We start from the raw sequence: 20,748 nt of genomic DNA on the forward strand, positions 1-20,748 counted from the left end.
GCTTAAGTGCCTAACACTGCGGCCTCATGGATCAGGTGTCCTGAGTTCAAATCCCATGCGCCTTTGCTCTCTGTGTGGAGACAATGCAATCTTTCTTCTGTGTCCCCCAGTGTTTCCCTTGATGTTACCTTTGCTTTTGCCCATCCTTGTCCTCAGTGCTGGTGCTAGGTTATTTTGCACCCTAGGCCAAGCATATTAGTGTGCGAACCAACTGTTCAGTAACTAACCCGTGTGCCTTGGTTTTTCCACCCTCTTATGATCTGCGCCCTAGGTGAATGCCTAATTCACCTTAATGGTGGTGCCGGCCCTGCTTGTTATTTAGTGTTATAATTGTTTGGCTAACTCCTATATCCAAGTCGACTTACAACATTTGAGATGCAGCTGCATTTTATTTTTTATTTCTTTTCAACTGAAGTACAAGCAGGTGTCAGTGGTGGGATTTAAACCCACAAGTTCAGGGTTTGAAGTCCAAAGTGTTGAAATCCACTGCACCACACTCCCTGCATGTGTTGTTGTTTACAGGAGGGTCATAGTGGTGACAAGCTGAGAATGGCCATCCAGCCTTATTTTTCCATGTAGGTTTGCTAGACCCTACCCTCAAAGATATGATGATAGCATTGGAATCAGTGGATGACCCCCTCCACTCCCAAAAAACATTGTGACAATCACACTATAATCACCAAGAGGTTACAAAGACATTTACATAAGTAAAGTGGGTCTCAACACCAAAGGGGTTGAGAAACACTGTGTTAGGGTACTCCAAGATTTGGGGGTATATAAATCTCTCTACCAAATATTTGTAAATAAAGGATTAGATCCTACATGTAACGTATGCTTTTGTTGTGCAAATTTCTTTATGTTATTTAACAAGCAGATGATGAATAAACATTTAGTCACTGTATATAGCACAGTAATATCATTACTTTATGTCTAAGTTCACAATTAAATGCAATAGAAACAAATATAGCTGTGGCATTAAAATTACCTTAGATAGATAGATAGATAGATAGATAGATAGATAGATAGATAGATAGATAGATAGATAGATAGATAGATAGATAGATAGATAGATAGATAGATAGATAGATAGATAGATAGATACTTTATTAATCCCAAGGGGAAATTCACAATGGGAACATAGTTCCTTCAAAATTTAAACTAAAAAAAATTAAATCTATCTAATTATGGATGGCATAGCACTGCTGCCTTACAATTCTAAGTGCTACAGTAGGTCACTGTCTGTGCGGAGTTTGCACATTCCCTTCCATGTTGGGTGGCTTATCTCCAGGTACTCTAGTGTCTTCCCCCTTCACTAACATATGCCATGTATAGATTAATGGAGGGCTAACACAGAATTAATTTAATTTTCAAAAGGAGAAAGTAAAAGGTATTCCCACACTGAAAATATAAAAATAGAAAAGATGAATAGAGACACAATATTTCAAATGTGTGGCCTTCACTGACTAAATATGGGAGTAAAGTTTACTGGCGAGACCAAACTGTCCTGTTCTGACTGAGTGTGATTTGCCCTGTGATGGCCTGCTGTCCCATTTATTGTTAGTTTCTGCCTTGCACTTCATAAGCGTTAGTTCCACATAATCTTGTAATGGAAAAAGCGGGTGCAGAAAATGGATGGATGTATTTAATGATGAAATAAATATTACAAGATAATAAGTCATAATTTATACATTTTATATTCCATAATTACATCATAGTTTCAATTTTTTAATTCATAAATACAGGACGCCAAGTCCGAACGTTTCAGTTTTGAAAACATCATTACAGGCGATACTTTCAAGTGGAATCAGTCATTGTGATGATATAAAACTTTAAATATTCATGTGAAAACCCATATCTCTGAAAGGTTTATACTAGTTCTCATAAATAGGCTACGAGATTTGTATGCTTGTACCATAAACACACTTTATAAACTGCCACAGATTTAGCTGTGTTTGGCATGCATGCAACCACTGAAGACTCAAACACCTTTGTAATAAAGATCTTTAATACAGCTCACTTCTAGTTACAAATGTCTTTTTGAATATTTTCCAATAACTAAAGTGACAGTAAGACAACAACACGCACACAGAGTAAAGCGCAGAGTCACAAAGCTCATGTGTCGACACAGTGGTCTTTGCAGATCTTCCTTCCTGCTGCTTTGTCCAGTTGTTCCCTATGAAGGCTCTCTTATTTTATGAAGGGGGAGGGTCCAGATTTCACAAAATGCTCCTTGTCCGAGGCCCGGAGTGCTTGTTTGCTCAAACTCAAAGAAGTGCCACCTTAATTGTAAGTCTGTTGAGTTTGAACAGTTGTCTCCGACAGCTGTGCGGGAGTCATATGAAGTCAGGTGGTTCAAGTAAACCCCCATCTTATGTCAAACCACAGCCATACAGCATTTTTTTTTCTTTTTCCCTTAGTGCTTGTCTCACACTTAAACTTTTTTCACAGTGGATCAAAATTCATTTGACCTTCCTCCAGAAGTGTCTCAATCCACATCAGTTTATGACAGTTTGTAAAAAAAATATCTTCTTAAGAAAATCCCTTCCACATATACTGCCAGGTTTAAATTGAAACAATCTTTTAAATTAAAAAAAAAAGAATTTTACAATAATCAAAGGATGGGACAGATTTGCACCATGAATGCATTTGAATCCGTTGCCTCTGGTTTGCCTTTGCACTGATCAAGCACACGGTATGATTGGTGACCAAATGATCAATTTCACCTTCTTTCTTTCTCTCTGAAGCATTTTGACGGCAGCAGAAATCAGCTCAGAAGAGTTCTTCCACAAAGAGAATAACGATGAGCTGAAACCAAGACCAACATCCGTTACAGAAATTGTTTTTTATGTGTTTTTATTTTTACTGTTTCTACAAGAAGATTTACAAGGCAGCCAAAGGAGGTAGGTGTAGTAGTACAGTACTTTAAAACCAGTACAGGTCCTTGCTTTTGTCCGTAGGCTGCAATCCTGAGAGAAGAAATGAGAGAACAAGGACAGAAAAAAGTATATTAAGGACAGGGAGACAAGCAGAGGAAAAAGCTCTCTCAAGCAATGGAGATGGAAGGAGGGAGAAGGCACACCAGAAAAAGAAGTAAAGTATATGAATGATGGCATCAAGCAGCTGCAGGATTTTCATTTGACAGTGAGAAGACAGCAGTTGCATTCACAGTTGGAAATTTACACAGCAAGTCTGGCATCTCTGGTTTGGAATCGTATTGTTTTTCTTCAAGTAGAAGTAGTAGAAGTTTTGTTTAATAAAAAGTATATTTTATTCCAATTATGCACTGCCACTCTACAGAACAAAATGCTTTTATCATATGTGCATGGAAGGAAAAAGATTAACATTAAAAGTGTAATCTCTAACCGTTATGCTGTGAGATTTCTGAGTTTATAAATATATGAAATAATGCAATGGTTAGTATGGCTGTATTAGAGATTTAACATCTTGAGTTTGCCTGTCTGGAGTCTATATGTTCTGCCTTTGCCTTTGTCTTGTTCCAGGTACTCTGACTTTCCTCCCACATCCCAAACAAATGTGCATGAGACTGACTGACAGTTTTACATTTGCCTCATGTGCTTGTGTGTGTGTGGTCTAACAATCAACTAAACAGGCTCCGGTTCCCCGCAACCCAGAAATGTATTAAGCAGACTGAGAATGTTATGTTATGCAGTAGTGTCCACACTAAAAAAAAAATTCTTCATATACATCCTTTTTATGAACCAGATTTAACCAGTATATATACTGACTGCGCAGGTTAGCAGCAGTTTTGAAAGGAAATGGAATTAAGGAGAAAAGAAACAGTATAAACTAGCCTAGCTCAACTACCAGGAGATCCAGAATCTAAAAAATAAGCTCAGTGCGCAAAAACACTCTGTTTAGAAAGAGAGTCAAAATCTAGGATATGCATGTAATGTGAGCCAAAACATAAGATGAAAAGACATGGCCAAAGGACAGAAAATATTTTGTAATCAAGGATCAGGATGAAGGACAAAAAAAAAACGAGACTTTTTAGGAAGAATAAATACAAACCTGGGCAAACCAGGAAGTGCATGACAGTGACCTTTTACATGTCACGTGTCACACATTCTCAGCCGTCCTAACGAACAATCGCAAGCAACCCTCAAAACAACTATTACAAAGGTGAGTCAAATATAATGATGCTAAAAACACATCAAATCGGAAACAAACCTGAACACAGAATTTCCTGACCTCTCAAACACACAGAAGCAAGTTTCAAACATTTGAACATAGCCATAACTGAATTTACTTTGTATAAATAAGAATGTGCATTTTAAGCAGAAAAATGCCTGAATATAGTAATATAAGCTATAATAATTATATCTATAATCAACATATCTATGTGTTTATTATTAGCTGTTTGTATTTTTTCAATAGTATCCTTGAAATGGTTAAGACCCAAGCATTCAAAACCTATGCTGAGTAAAGTATATACAGTAGTATGTGCTACAGAATTAAACTGAAAGAATTTGACCTCAGCAAGCTCCTGACTCAATGTCTGCATTGCGAATGGCTTCAAACAGATCAGTTGACATGCTTCAGACAGGATGTGCAACGAGAAGCAAAATCAGTAAGCCACAGCACCTTTTACAATCTGAATTAATGATTTCAAACTGGTACTTTTCAGGGGACTGGTAGGCTTGCAAGCTGTATACTTTTAGAGGGCCGTCTTTCCTTTTCCTTAAAATAAATTTCACGAAGCCAATACTGTATTGAATAAGCCTCTGAGTACTTTATTTAACAGGCAAGGAGAGAGTGATGGTTAATTCTTTATGTGATGTGTGTTATTTTTTATGTTTGGAAGAAAATTAAGGTTCAGCTAGAACTGATAGTTGCAACTACAGATGAGCTACGGGGACTTAAATATAAACATCACAGACATTTTCTATAACAATAGAATTCTGACAAATACAACTGTTATGTTTGGGCATAAAGCATATAAAAATATCCATTTAACCATCATGGCAATAATGCTAATTTTTGAAATGAGTGGGTAAGTGATGACCTCCATGCTACTGGAGCTGGTTCTGAATTGCGTACTGTACACAGGTTCCCAGTTTACCTGCATCCACATTTAGGCCCAGGCTTTGTCCCATATCTGCCCCTGGTCCAGAGAAGGCACCTGGGGTTGTCCAGGCTGATGTTCCTGGTTCACTTTTTCCAATGTCACATTGCGATGAGCCAGGAGTTGGAACAGTGGCTGGAGTTAGCCGATGTGGTCTCATCGATGGCACTAGCAGAGAGCTGTAGCGAGGGTCAAAATGAGTGCTGTAGACATCGTGCATGCTGGGCCGTGGGTAGGCAGAGCTCTGTGTGCTGATGGCCCCACCCAGAGAGTAGGGGTGGTGATGGTGGTGAGGATGATGCCATGGTTCTGGAGGCCCCTGGTGTAGATGACTGTGTAATGAGGCAGATGAGTAAGGGTCTGTAGGGAAGGGAATCTCAGTGTGAGAGGCCCCTAAAGCACTGCTGAGACTGCTGCTTAAGGTGGCCGTGACTGAGGGCTGGTACGTGCTGTTCCAGAAAGAAGGTGGAAAACTTCTTTGGCTCATTGGGAATGATCCATCTGCAATGCAAGGAGATTTAGGAAAAAATAAATAAATAAATATGTCTAAACTTCTCAGTGAAAATACAATTCTAGAAAAAAATATTTCTTTCAAAGATAAAAAAAAATTAAAGGGCTATGGAGAAGTCCCTCTAATCCCTATAACATTCCCCCTATGTTTTTTCTCTGGACGCTCCACCTGTCGTGATCACTCACCTGAATTTCTGCTTTCATATCACTTTCATTTCTCTTTTAAACCAAAGCCACTAACATTTTGATTTTTTTAACAAAATTATTTGGTCCATCTCATGCTACATTTTCATTAGTAGATACATCATGAAACAGAAACCTAACAGGTTGCATGTTAAGATAAATTACTTTCAAATTCATTGGCTACCAAACTTAAAACATAAAAGCGAAATTAATACTAGCCTAACACTTTTTTAAAAAAATGCATATAAAAATATTTTTTATAACGCAAATATTTCATTGTGCGTAAATGAACTCAGGCATGGCACGGATCATGTAATGCACTTTTGTTGTAGCGAATAATTCATTTTTCATACCTGCTGGATGTCAGACAGGCTCATAGGGAGCTGGAGACAATCCTGGCAGTGACAGCTGTAAGAGTTACAATAAGGCCAGGTCATTCAGGCCAACATAGGCAGTCAATTTCGATTCACCAAGTGTGAAAACAGCGATAAAAGCTAAATCATTTTTTTTCAGTTAAATGCAAAGAATTCTCAATGTTGAAGGAGCATAGTGCCTAAAATACCTAATGGAAATAAAAAGTACAAAAATACTGTGTGAAATTCCACCACCTCATTTGCTATGTTATCCAGCATGCTGTTAGCTGAAACACATGAAATCAGATACATACCAAATGGTGCCAAACACAGAAAATACTTAAATATTTAGTGGCTTCTTAACATTAAACAAATTATAAGAACATTTATAGAAATAACATTTTGAAATCTTCTTAATTACATTCAGGGCAAAGGAGACATGCCCCAGCAGCAGCATAAGGAAGATTGATGCCAACCCTAGACTGGCCACCACTCTATCATAGCACCCTCTCACATATACATCCACACAGGGCCAGTTTAGGGAGGATGGTTAACTTAACACAAATATTTTAGTTATGTGCAAAAAAAATAAAAATAGTGCTTGAATAAAGAATGGCTTAAAAAATGGGAGAGCATACAAACTCCACGGAGACAGCGACTGGTTGTGGGTAATTCAATCATGCTGGATCTGAAAGGCATCAGCACTAAAGACTGCACTACCTATAGCCACGGTTTTCAAACTGTGGTACGTGTACCACTGGTGGTATTTCAAGTCATGCCAAGTGGTACTCGTGTGGTCCTTTATTTTCCACGAATCGATGTTGCTAGAATGCCAATATGTTGCATATAATCATATATAGTATAAGTATACTACTGTAAATGTGTGGAAGACTCCAAGCCGGCTTTTATTAGTGCGGGCACCCATTTCCTTAATTAGTTTAATATCACTTTAACGTCATAATTATAGTCATTATAGTGATTATAGTGACTTTTTCTTCAAAACAACATGGGCGTAAATTAACGATTCATTGACAGTGGTACTTCAGTTTACTGGTCCTCGCGGAGTGGTACTTGTTCAAAAAAGTTTGAAAAAAGCAATGAGCTCTTTTAAAAACTCTTAACCTCTATATTACTACCATAAATGCAGCTAAACATGCATGTGACTTTTGCTGGCCACCATCTGCTAGAAGATAATTATAAGTACATTAAGAGAATATACAATTAGATTCAAGCCGGTTTTGAGATGATGATGTATTGATTAGTTTCTGAGCCAAATCGTACAAGAGAAACAGGCACTCTAGAGGAACCCTCAAATACCACAATTCTGCAATTAATTGTGAATTCTTCTCATCAATTGCTATTGTAATGACCTATTTTATGATCAGAAAGATCAGCAAAGATCAGAAAGATCAGAGCAGTAAATAATTATTGAAATGTTATAGAAGAGTTCAGGTAACTTGGTTCCTATTGACACTCACGACCAGATTTTTTTTCTCTGTATACTGCAGTTTTAGTCCCACATTCAACAGATGAGCACATCTATCTATCTATCTATCTATCTATCTATCTATCTATCTATCTATCTATCTATCTATCTATCTATCTATCTATCTATCTATCTATCTATCTATCTATCTATCTATCTATCTATCTATCTATCTATCTATCTATTTACTAGACAGGTAATAGTATAATTAAAAAATATGCAGCTGCTTTCCTCAGCATTCGAGTGTGTGTGAATGTTTCTTCACCGGTGCACCCTCTCTTAAACACATTCCCGTTAAGCCTGCTTCTCAGATTTTGTCATTGTTTTTGAGGCGGCTTTGAAGATGACTTTTGGCATGCCTCCCATGCCATTTCCCCTCCTCGCCTGTCTCACACTCACACCTCTATCACAATCTATCTATCGTATACATATTCAAACACATGCTAAGTACATGCTCAAATTAAACTTTAAATGTGAATATAGAAATACATATTGGGGTTTTGCTAATAAACATTTACTGGCACAATTTTGTCCAAATCATGTATCTACAACCTTTTTTTTCATAGAGAGCAATCACTGTGATGAACTTAAGAAACCTTCACTTAATACAGAAGACTTTTTCCTTTCATCATCACACCTTTTCTAGAAGAATAATACATTTTACTAGATAAATTTTATTTTGACAATTGCTTCCTATAGTAGGTAACAATGGACATCCCAAAGTCTTTTGCAGACGTGACTTGCGTCCACTTTTTAGACTTTTACTATTACAGGCAGCCTAGATTATTGTGTTTTGAACATACCTTGTTTGATATATTTCAGTATTATGAATACAACCTCTCAGTTTGTATTGCATTCATCATTTGCCAGTCAGCAAACACGTTATTTAAGGAAGCAAAATATTTGTTAGAATTTTTCAGTGTGTCTTTACTTTTCCAGATTTCAAATAAGCAAACACTCATGAAGGTGCAATGAAGTGTGTGGACTGTTGGTTTGAATTCTGAAATGAGATTAAACAGAATGCATTTGTTTTTTCACACATATCATTACCTTACCATTTTCAAGTATTTTCAAAGCTACTGAAATAAAATATGTACTGATTCTTAAAATACTTGCAACTGGAAACTACTGAATTTATAGCCTGCACAAAGGAAATAGGATCTTACAATTTTAATTTGGCATTATGCTGTAGTGGATTGAAAAGATATCACATGAAATCTAACAATTTCAACGACTCATGTATGTAATGTTTTTGAATAGACTATTAGCAGTGTTTCAGTATGACAAAATGACTGGCTCTTTAACAATTTGAAGAACAAGTGCAAAGCACACGCCCACTGTTTAAGGTATGATACCTGTAATAGAGTGCTCAGGTCCGACAACGTTATGGACCTAGGAGCTTCAGCTATATTACAGTACAAATTATGTACTTCATATAATTTGCTATGGATACAAAATGTGTGGCAATCCTGCAAAGCAATTATCTTACTCTCTTGTTGGCCAAGATAGGGTTCATCAGAACACATATTATATGGACAGGTCATGTTTTCCTATCATTTCAATGTACTAAATTTCTCATTGCAATGTCTATTATTGTGCTTTCCTATTAGTATGTAATTAACAGCCTTCTTTTGAAAATATCTTCTGCTTACAAATTAATACAAAATACAACCCATTAGTGCAAATGATTAACAACAACCTAACTAGTAGTATTATATTTAGAATGGATGTTCTTGGGTATATGACAACATGGTGACATAGAAATCTTTTTACTGCTTCATAGATCCATTATTCTGGGTTCAAATCCAAAATTTGGTTATTGTCCATATGTTTTTTCCTCAAGGTATGTGGATTTTCCTTCCAAATTCCCAAAAAGTGCTGTTTGAGAATATGAGGGAGAGGACCCTGGGATGAACTGGAACCCGTTCAGGGTTGTTCCTGCCTTATGCCCAAAGCATGCTATAGAAATTCTCGACAGACTCCTGCACACTGTGAGCCTGAATTGGATTAAGAGGGTTTAAGAATGTTATTATCATTGATGATTTGTTTATTTCAAAACATGAAATCACAATTATGTCATAATTAACTTGCTGAATATGGTTTCACAAATGTTTGAAATGTGCCTCTTTACAGACTCCAAGGGCAGCATGGTAAAACTTTATTATCTATTAACCCCAACCTTGTGTACTTTCAAAAGGCAATATTTTAATGAAAAATATGTTTATGAGAAGAAAAAATGTTGTTGAGTTTATTGTTTGCTATTTAATAAATGTTGATGTAAGGGGCAGCGTTTCCTGGGTTCTTTTACGTGTGAGAAGGCTGACCTGCCATTTTAAAATCCCAACTTCTGTATTACTACTGTAAATGCAGTGGAACATGGGGGTGCCCTTTGCTGAAGTCACCATCTGCTAGAAGATGATTATAATAAGTAAATCAAGGGAATAAACAGTTTCAAGAAAACAACACTTTTCCATATAATAAAACGTACACAAACTATACTTTAACTGAATACTGCAGAGTATTTATTTTTATTTTTTTCCCCTGTTAATATCAACAACTCTACACTGCAGTGTTTGGGACTACTGTCTCATGGCTCCATCAAAATGGGATCAAATCTCAACATAATAACTGTACGTGTAGAGTTTGCGTGTTCTTTTTTTCAGTTTTACTCCCACATTTCACAGATGTGTATACCACATTAATTCACCAGCATGAGTGTGCTAAATCCAGAGTTGGCTCCTATCTTGTACTGTGTACTATGGGAGTAATGGCTCTGGAGATCATTAGATTGGATGGGTACAATAAATGGGCATTGCATTAATGCAATATAAATAGTTTAGCTTTTCATTTGACTCTAAACTGCTAAATAAACAAAAACAGTCCAATTATAATGTACGTTACTGTTTGTTTAAGTAAAAATGGAGAACAGAAAAGTAAAATCCTGTTCATAATGCCGTTCATAAATCAATGTTGTGTGATCATACCCTTCAATATGGATATGTTTCCAAAGAAAATGGATCATTTAATATCAGCATGGCCTGGATTAATATTTCTCTTCACAATTTAGCTTCAAAATAGAAGAAACAGCAGAATACTCATAAGAAACAAAACTAGGCAAAAGAATGGAATTAAAAAAAGAAAAAGTATAGAGTGTAATACACCTGGTAAAGGTGAATGGCAAGTAAAACAAAACATGTAATAGTGAAAATATGGAACACTCTAGAATGCCATAAACAAATATCAAGTATCATCTACTCTATAGGTTAAACTGTGTCCAAAAGTGGTGAAGAAAAGTCAGACAATGCCTAAGACATGTCCATCTGGTCCTTTTATTGTGATAGTGGAGGAATTAATGGATTCTGGTACTTAAATACACATTCTACCACCAAAGATTAAATATGAATAACAGAAAAAACGTTTCTATAATAAATAAATACTGTAATTGATTTGAATATTAACTATATACTTTAACTAACCAAGAAAAAAATTACATACTCCTTATTTAATTAAAGACAGACTGTTACATTGCTACTGAACTGATGGAAAATTTCAAAACAAAATTAAATATTCAATGTAAAACAAGTTTCATATATGAGTACATCAAAATAAAATTGTTCATCCTATTCTCATGATATTTTGCAAAAGTCTGGAAAAGAACATAAGCTGGCTTCTTGTTATGTGTTTTTTTATCAAGTTTCTGTTATATTTTCAAATATAATTACCAGATATTAACAGAATCACATATAAAAATTAAAAGGACTACCTACTGTATATGATGGTTAAAAAACTCAATATTTGGCAATCTGATATAAAATGAAATATTAAAAGGCAGAACAAAAACAATGTTTGTAGGACCCAGCTTAGTTTTAATGCAAAAAAAAAACGGGACTCGGCTGGCACTGGAGTGTGAAGATAGTGCAGTGGCTGGCACTGTTGCCTCACAGTTCCTAGGGTTTGAGTTCCTACCGTGACTCGGCCTATGTGCAGTTCGTAGGGTTCTTATGACAATCATGTTGACTTTCTCTGGTTTCCTCCTCCCACATCCCAAAGTGTACATTAGATTGATCGGAAACTTTAAATTGTCCAGAGTGTCAGTGGATGCCGCAGTGTACATGAGCGTGCCAGGTGCTTGGCTTGATTTCAGCCTTGCATTTGATGCCTCTGTGAAAATGGATGGAGAAACAGATGTTATCCAAGAATACATTTCATGAAGATATCATTGAGAACGTACTGTGGAAGCTAAACAAATTTTCATATATTTAAATTCAGTCTCATGTGTGAATTTTTCAGGCTTCTCTGCATTTTTTTTTTACTGTTTTGTACATTTGAAACATAATTTCACTAGAACTGGTACTTTTTTGAGTTTGATGCAGCTATACTAAACTCTGGCCCCCATGACCCTGAGCTGGATTTGTAAAAAAAGGACAGGTGGGTTTTCTTTTTTCAAAGACAGCTGTGGTCTGCCATCACTTCTGCTTGGCAGACACCACAGGTATGCTTCAGTGAACTGAACATGCGATTTAAAGTGCTGCTTCATTCAAAGAAAACAGTTAAACAAATTGCAAATACCAGTTTGCTAAAACATGTTAAAATTGCTACATCAAAATGTTATTTAAATTTTGATATTATATGGTATAGTGATATTTCTTTTTGCTTTCCAATACTGTGCTTTAGCAGCAAGCGCTACTGCTTGCCCTCAGGTGCATTGCTACTGATTTTGGACCATTGTTATTTTGCCAACAAATAAAAATAAATAGTGTTGTTATCCCAATATTGGACTTTGCTTTGATTTTAGTCCAGGGCACCAAAATGCGCTTCTACCATGTGATCATACTGTTATTGCTATAAAAATTGTTGTCTTTTCTTTATTTAAGAGACGTTTTTAAAGTTTTTGGTAAAATATGAAGAAAAGTAAATTATTTACAGACTTGTGATGAACTAGTAATCATTACATTACTAGTAATGATTCATTCAGCGTTACGCATTTCACTAAACAAATGATAACACTTGTGCTACTCAAATAAAAGTAAATCCGCTGGAGTTTAAAGCTTTTTCACACTCAATTGTGTGCTCCAGCTATGGGCACATTCACTATCACTTCGCATTTATTTATCATTTAGAACCTAATACTGTACTCCAGAAATGAAAAAATTTTAATTTTCCCAGTATTTCTGAAAATGAGAACATTTCCATAGGAAATTTGACATGTACTATTTAAATGTGCTTGGAATGACAATTTCTCTAAATGTGCCCCCATAGAAAGAACAAAGCCTGTCTTCACAAACAAATCTGAAACAATTAAATGTAACCTTAAATTAAATGTTATATTTTTGCAGATTGAATTAGTAAGCAGAATCTCACTTATATGAGAATGGGAAGAAAAATTCAGGCAGACTCTTTTCTTGACAGCTGCCAACCTGGTGCCAGTTTGCTCCCTGCCTTCCTTTTTTAGTTGGCATTAGATGGACCCAGTGTGGTCAGTGATGACCATTGACTGAGGACCTGCACTACAAGGCTACTTTTTTGCACTTATTGTGCCTTGCAGAGATATATGTAAAAAACTGATCTGTTTGATTAAAAAATGTTATTGAACTTCTAAAGTGCATTATGTCATATTACTTTAACTCTGAACAAAACACCTCTAAACTTTATAAATTGCTACAGCAGACAAGATTATTTTTAAAAAGCGACTTTACATTATCTATAAACTTTAAGAATTATTTTAATAAAGGGAACTATCAATTGAGCTATCCTGGCCATTATTTAAACATAACATGATATTCTCAATCCAACTAAATTCAATTCAAGTTGGCAGGGGGCTGGAGATATCCTGGCAGCATCAGGTGCCAACAACACAGAAAAATTTCTAGTGTTAAATTAGCTCTTACATTGTAAATTAAATCTTTAAAAATGTATACAGTGGGTAGTGCTGCCGCCTCGCAGTTAGGAGACCCGGGTTCACTTCCAGGGTCCTCCCTGCGTGGAGTTTGCATGTTCTCCCCGTGTCTGCGTGGGTTTCCTCCGGGTACTCCGGTTTCCTCCTACAGTCCAAAGACATGCAGGTTAGGTGCATTGGCTATCCTAAATTGTCCCTAGTGTGTGCTTGGTGTGTGTGTGTGTGCACTGTGGTGGGCTGGCACCCTGCCCGGGTTTGTTTCCTGCTTTGCACCCCGTATTGGCTGGGATTGGCTCCGGCAGACCCCTGTGACCCTGTAATTAGGATATAGGGGGTTGGATAATGGATGGATGGATGGAGTTCCCATATATTTGCTTGTGTTAATGTGTATATATTCATTTATATATTTGCAGTGCATGAACCAGCCAGGTGGCACGGTGGCGCAGTGGGTAGCGCTGCTGCCTCGCAGTTGGGAGATCTGGGGACCCGGGTTCGCTTCCCGGGTCCTCCCTGCGTGGAGTTTGCATGTTCTCCCCGTGTCTGCGTGGGTTTCCTCCGGGCGCTCCGGTTTCCTCCCACAGTCCAAAGACATGCAGGTTAGGTGGATTGGCAATTCTAAATTGACCCTAGTGTGTGCTTGGTGTGTGGGTGTGTTTATGTGTGTCCTGCGGTGGGTTGGCACCCTGCCCAGGATTGGTTCCTGCCTTGTGCCCTGTGTTGGCTGGGATTGGCTCCAGCAGACCCCCGTGACCCTGTGTTTGGATTCAGCGGGTTGGAAAATGGATGGATGGATGAACCAGCCATGAACAAGGCATCAGTCTATCTCAGAGCCCACTCAAACTAAGTCCCACAATCATACTGGGCCAAATGGGAATCATCAATTAATGTAACACACACTTTTTTGGGGAAAAGGAAGACAACCAAACTGGAATAAAACTCATGAAAAAATGAGTTGAACATGTCGTCTACACACAGACAATGACCGGGCTTCACATGCTGGATCCGTGAGACCACTGTGCCATCCAAGTATGTTTATATTTTTAAAATATTGATAATTCACATATTTTATGAACTGATTTAATGAGGCTCATAATGAGCTGGGATCTACCTGGCAAAGAGAATAAATAAGGCAAAAACTAATTCTACAGTATATTGTACATGACTCCATTGCAAGGTGCAATATGCATATCTCTGTGTTCTATCACAATGAGTCAATTTAATTCACCAGTTAAGTTATTAATCCTGGTTTTTGGAGTAAATTGGAGTACCTAAAGAAAGCTCTGGTGGACATGAGCAAGAGGTCCAGAGTACAAAATTTGAACTCTAAGGCAGCAATGTTCATAACTCTTCATAACTGCACAACTGTGCCACTCAGTTCAGTGTGCAACTGTTTACAATATTCAATTCTGATATTTAGCTTTTTTTTAAATTTAGACATGTAACAGTACAATTTGCTTGAATGTGATATGTTACTAATTTATGATCAAGGAAAATTGCATTATAATATTATTGAATTATAAAATTGTTTAAGAAATATATATATATATCATAAAACATAGTTTATGAACTGAAATCAGTTTTTTATCATGTTTATTTTATATGGTCTTTCCTGTTTGGTTAAAACTTCCCATTAACCCTAGCAGGCATGGTTTCTATGATGTAGGAACAAAACCACAAAGGCCTTAAGAAAAACCCACAATGTGAAAACACCAAATTGACTGTAACCTGCCTAGAATTTGAAACCACACCTGGAAATGTGGAAGAAGGGCAAAAACCTCTGCCTCTCCATGCTGACTGGGAGACCCCTAAATAGTCATTTGACCTACTTGTGCTATGTATGAATGAAAAAAAAAGGTAAACACGAGCCAAATGCCTTAGTGATTACTATATAAAGGTGCTATATAAAATAAAGGTTTTCTGTTTAATAATTTATTCAACAGCACTAGCAGTGTGTTATATTAATGATATCTCTCTTTTAAAGCAATACCAATGATATATATTCTTTTTCATTTTCATAATATGTATAAAAAATATAAGATGAATGAAAATGTATCTGTCCATCTATTTAATTTAACCCACTTTATCCACTTTTAGGGAGGCAGAAGCTCTTCTTTAACAGGAGGACGCTGACTGCCCGCATGTATTTTCTTTTTTGGTGTCTTTATATTCGTGGCTGCATAAATTGATGGGTCGTCTTTCATTTTCACTGACTGAACATTTCAAGAGATGCTGAATCTGTCCGAGTCTGCTAAGTAAACACCTCATTAGATTTGTATATGAATGATCAATTTATAGTCTAAACAAAAAGGGTGCATAAGGTTACTCTCATCATTTTAATTCAGTGAATTATTTGAAGAATTCACCCTGAAAATGCCTTACATGTATAACAGGAAACCCATTACATATTCTTTGATGAAATAGTGAAAAAGGGGGAAAAAACTTTTTCTAAAATTAATTTTATAGCTTTTGTGCAATTTGCATATGGTAGTTCTGTGGTCCCACAGTCCAAAGACATGCAGGTTAGATGGATTGGCGATTCTAAATTGGCCCTAGTGTGTGCTTGGTGTGTGGGTGTGTTTGTGTGTGTCCTGTGGTGAGTTGAAACCCTGCCCGGGATTGGTTCCTGCCTTGTGCCCTGTGTTGGCTGGGATTGGCTCCAGCAGACCCCCGTAACCCTGTGTTCGGATTCAGCACGTTGGAAAATGGATGGATGGATAGCTCTGTGGTAGACTCATTAACCATGTCTATCAAATCTGATCTTTGGACAGGATAAGAGTAATAACAAGATACCGTACAAAACAAGCAAATGAGAATCTACTAAGAAAAATAATTGAATAAATTAGAAGTGAATTCAATGTTATGTGGCATCAGAAAAGGGAAAGAGAGGAAAGGTGTTGCAGGCAGTTACACATTTTTCAGGAATTAAGCCTCTACAAAAGGTGTTGAATCGGGACATAACACTTTCACAGTATGGAATAAATGTTGAACATCTACCTTTTTATCTCGACTCTACAAATATATAAAAAAATACATGACTAGCAAATTTTCTTTGTGACTAAGTGTCTATTTGACAATAAAAACAAACATGAAGGCTCAGGTATCATGATCTGTCAACAGAATGGAAATCGCTCTTGAAACCTGGGCTTTAAGAATGTGTTGCAGCAAGAAAGCCTCTGATAAGATAAGGGGAAAGGACGGAGTGGCATACATGCATGCAACCACTCAGAAGTTAAGTTTGGAGAATTTGAATCAAAGGGGCTTTGAACAAATGAGACAACATTTCTTTCATATGTATCAATTAAATGGCAATCTTGCTGTTCATTCAATCCTTCAATTGTGGTTTCCTGCAGGGGTTTCCGGTTTCTTCCGCCAGTTCAAAGATTTATGATCAGCCAGTTTGGAGACTTAAATATTGTGGGCTGTTCTTTTTTGTGGCTTTTGATAGACCTGTAACATTGAGCTATAGTCCAGATCAGCATGAGCAAATGAATCTATTATGCAAAAGTAACATGAATAAAACTGAGAGTTTTATTGAGAGTGGCAGACACGTTTTTCTTGGACAGCGTGCAACATTTGAGCTACAATTGATTATATTTCTTCTGTTCCATTTGCAGTGGAGGTGAAGTGACCCTCGGATGGTCACACAGTGTCATTAACAGGATTTGAATCCACAACCTCAGGGTCTAAAGTCCAAAATCTCAAAAAATGTGCAACACTCCTTGTGTGCCTGCTCTAAAAACTTATTTCATTGTATACAGTTCAGTGAGTGGTACAGTACATGCAAGATTTCAGCATGATATTTTCCTAGAACCTTCCTTAACAGCTTAAGGTAAGACAGCTGCACCTTTCAGATTGTCATATCTTTTTCTGCACTCCTAAATTTGTTTTACCAAATTTGCATTAGTTGAACCTAACGGTTTGCTACCTCCTTCACGTAAACCTTATAGATTCCAAACCTATAGCATAAGCCTTACGGGAGATTCTCAAGGGCAACAGAACTGTCACCTGTCAACTGCGAAAAGAACGGATTTACCTAAATCAAGCAACCTGCTACATACTGTATCTATCCGGGTAATGTTTTCAGTTATGTGCATTTAAACCCGAGTAGCCTGCACAAACACTAGCGACCCCTTGCTCACCTCTCCAGGACGCTCCACTCCTCGTACTCTTGCTGCTGGGAGCGTAGCTACTGGGCTGGCTCAACGCCCTGCTGAAATGCTCATCCACCACCGAGCTTATATCTCCTTGGAAATAGGTGAAGAGCACGCAGCGGGAGTTGATGTATTCTGCTTCAGGGGGGCGCTCCTTTTCTTGGGTGCATTCTTCCTCTTTGATGGTTGGCGCAGAAAGACTGGAAAACGAATTGCTGCTGCTGCTGCTACTACTGTTGCTGTTGCTGGCACTTTCTGGTGCTTCTTGCATTTTGGGGTAAAAAGCTAATTTCTGCAAGCAAAAAAAAAAAAAAAAAACACGATTCGTGTTAGGTTTTGCATACAGAATTACCAGCTCAACAGGCGTAAATAAACTTATCCGCTTTGGTGACTGTAAAACTATTGAAATCAATTCATGAGTGATATAATCCGAGGGAACAACATCAACCACAACAACATTGAAATATTCACAATTAAAGGTATATGTGGTAATACCGCATATGCAGGTCCACGAAACAAACGTGCACAGCTAACCAATATGGTAAATTTAGTTTACCTCTGCGAACATCTGGAAAGATTAAAGGTAACACTTAAATGAAACGAAAATCGATTATGTTATTTTAATTTGGTTTACTTTGTGATTAAGAAGTGACTGTCATTAATTTCAGTTTTTCATTTTTGGAGATGAATAAGACTCTGAGAACTAATAGCGTATCGAACACAAGGGCGCAGTACGGGAGAAGAAACCTCACTTTTGTCGATCTAATCATCTTGTCACACCACATCATTCTGCGGGTGGATTTATTTGTTCTGTAAGATACGTACCATCAGACTTTATTTCATATCTTGAATCACATACTTTTAAAAATGTAATCGATTTCGTCGAAACAGTTACCAAAGCATTTTAAAACCATTTATACCACGGCGATTTCAATGTCAATAAATCGAATCTTTCAAATTGACTCGATTGCTTATTTAGTCTCCAGAGTTTCACTCGGAGTTAAAAACCTTGTCACTTGACAGGGCTATAAAATGTCGCTTACCCGACGCATACAGAGCGGACAAATTTCCAGACTAGTTTTTTAAATTCTAGGTTTTTCTTTTTCAGAATGAAGACGTGGAAAGGACAAATCCTCCTGGGTTTTAAAGGAAAGCGCAATTGGACTTTGAGTTTGAGTGGCTTTACATTATAAATAAACCGTTCTATTCAGTAAAACACACGTACAATAAATGTATAATGTGTGATATGAAAATTACTATTATATAGGGAAAAGAATAAAAACTAAAAAATCGAAAAATTCCTATGCAAGCAGACTGAAATCTCTTTCTTTATACTCTTTGGGTTCACATAAAAATAAAAAGAGCATGTCATTATGAACATAACAATTAATAGTACAGCTGGAAATTATTACCGGCATAGCTAAAACTGTCACTTTGCGGGCAGCTGACAGTCACAAACAAATGTGTTTTATAGTTAGAATACATTTAAGCTGGGTTTATGGCTAAGGGTTATTTCTGCCCTGTGCCCGGTGTTGTTGTTAAATACCCCGACACAATGCAACATTGAAGGTACAGTAAATTTAGCGAGATGGTTATTCTTATATGCAACAAGCCTTCTGTATTCTTTTTTAACATTCATTTTTAAAGTATTTTTTCCTTAACTGTGCACGTTATTTACATGAAGAAAGTCATTTTATGTTTTATATTTTTACAAAGTTTACATAACTTTGCTCAGAGAAATAAACTAATAAATATATACTACTGAAATTTGACAATTTTATATACAATACTATAAGCTGTTGCTTTAGTATAAACAAATAATTTGAAAATTAGATGACTGAACGATCTTTCTTGATATTTATTTATAATTTGTGTTTTTGTCGGTGTACATATCTCATTAGATAGATAGATAGATAGATAGATAGATAGATAGATAGATAGATAGATAGATAGATAGATAGATAGATAGATAGATAGATAGATAGAATTTATTTTTATTCACACACAGATTAAACTAACCAGCGATATGGCAAGGCATCACGTTTTTAGCCCGTTGCTCGCGCTATGCAGATCCTACAAACGAAACTTACAGCTCGCTGAATTTCTTAAAACTTTTCAGTGCACATTTAACCTTCCCTTTCCCACTTTGCATCCACACACTTAAAATACATTTAAGCAGGCATAGCATAACGTTTTTATTTGCATTACTACTTTAGTCCGTTAATGTTCACCCATTGATTTCCACTATGTATCCTAGACGTTCATTCAGATAAAAAAAAAATGGATTGCTATGTAATAACGAATTAAAGGTGGCATCAGCCTAAACGAGACATATTAAGCAAATTAACTCTTGAGTGGTTACTTTCCGGAACAGACTTACCCAAAACAGAAAAAGAAATCCTATTAGACATAGCTAACAGGGCTGTACTGGCAGTTGTGCATTTTTTCAAACAATCTGACAAACGTACCTGGTGGTGGTAAGGGGTGTACGCTGCTGCGAAATAAGGCTGTGGCGGACCATAGACTTGATACATTACATCCAAGCAGCTCATGGCTGAAGACGCCTATACTTTATGGAATAGCGTTCACTGAAGGAAAGTGGTGCTTCATTGGCGACAATGCATCGATAATTCCTTGAAAAATGTTGATCTAAAAAGAAATAGGTGTTTCGACTTTAGTTGATAATGTCCATGCAACAAAGTAGCTCCCGCTTTCGGCCTCGACCATGCAACATTAGGAATACCGCTAACTGGTCTAAAGCCATTAAACCCCCACGCAAAACGCATTGACGTCTGACTTGAGGATTTTACCAGCCAATCTGAAGCAAGTTTGCGAGTTGACCCTCCTGCCAAATAGGCTGCTCCTTCAGAAGACGTTAACTTCTGTCCATACGGGACTTGTGGATGGCAGGTGTGCACCATTTATGTCTGTGTCTAACTACACACATTTTATTTAACAATGTTCATGTCCTGCTACCTCATCTCTGTTTAAAAATGTCTTCTTCCTCTTTCCCACCTGCTGATACGCTGATAGCTTTAACAGGTTTAATAATCATTTAATGCATGCAAAGTTAATGCAAAGAAATT

General features: G+C 36.9%; 1 protein-coding gene across 3 annotated transcripts; it reads right to left on the reverse strand.

Annotated features, from left to right (window-relative positions):
- Window positions 1-1,987: 1,987 nt before the first annotated feature.
- On the reverse strand, window positions 1,988-20,450 carry vgll2a (vestigial-like family member 2a). 3 transcript variants are annotated; one of them, XM_028797817.2, is made up of 4 exons: window positions 20,131-20,450; window positions 17,651-17,954; window positions 5,081-5,584; window positions 1,988-2,805 (listed from the first exon to the last, which is right to left on the reverse strand). In XM_028797817.2, the coding sequence occupies exons 1-4, from the start codon at window positions 20,212-20,214 to the stop codon at window positions 2,765-2,767; spliced, it is 933 nt and encodes a 310-aa protein (XP_028653650.1). In that variant the 5' UTR covers window positions 20,215-20,450; the 3' UTR covers window positions 1,988-2,764. The 3 variants fall into 3 exon arrangements, with proteins under 3 accessions (XP_028653650.1, XP_028653648.1, XP_028653647.1); XM_028797815.2 differs by having other exon boundaries at window positions 1,988-2,966; XM_028797814.2 differs by lacking the exon at window positions 1,988-2,805 and having other exon boundaries at window positions 3,608-5,584; window positions 20,131-20,449.
- Window positions 20,451-20,748: the final 298 nt, after the last annotated feature.

Source organism: Erpetoichthys calabaricus, chromosome 3 (assembly GCF_900747795.2).
Source record: "Erpetoichthys calabaricus chromosome 3, fErpCal1.3, whole genome shotgun sequence".
Classification (NCBI taxonomy): Eukaryota; Metazoa; Chordata; class Cladistia; order Polypteriformes; family Polypteridae; genus Erpetoichthys; species Erpetoichthys calabaricus.

Coding starts and splice junctions, on each gene's coding strand:
- vgll2a (XM_028797814.2), bottom strand. CDS start 20,214: ATGAGCTGCTTGGATGTAATGTATCAAGTCTATGGTCCGCCACAGCCT. Junction 17,955..20,130: donor ACACCCCTTACCACCACCAG/GTACGTTTGTCA, acceptor TTTTGCTTGCAG/AAATTAGCTTTTTACCCCAA. Junction 5,585..17,650: donor GAGTGGAGCGTCCTGGAGAG/GTGAGCAAGGGG, acceptor CTTGCATTGCAG/ATGGATCATTCCCAATGAGC.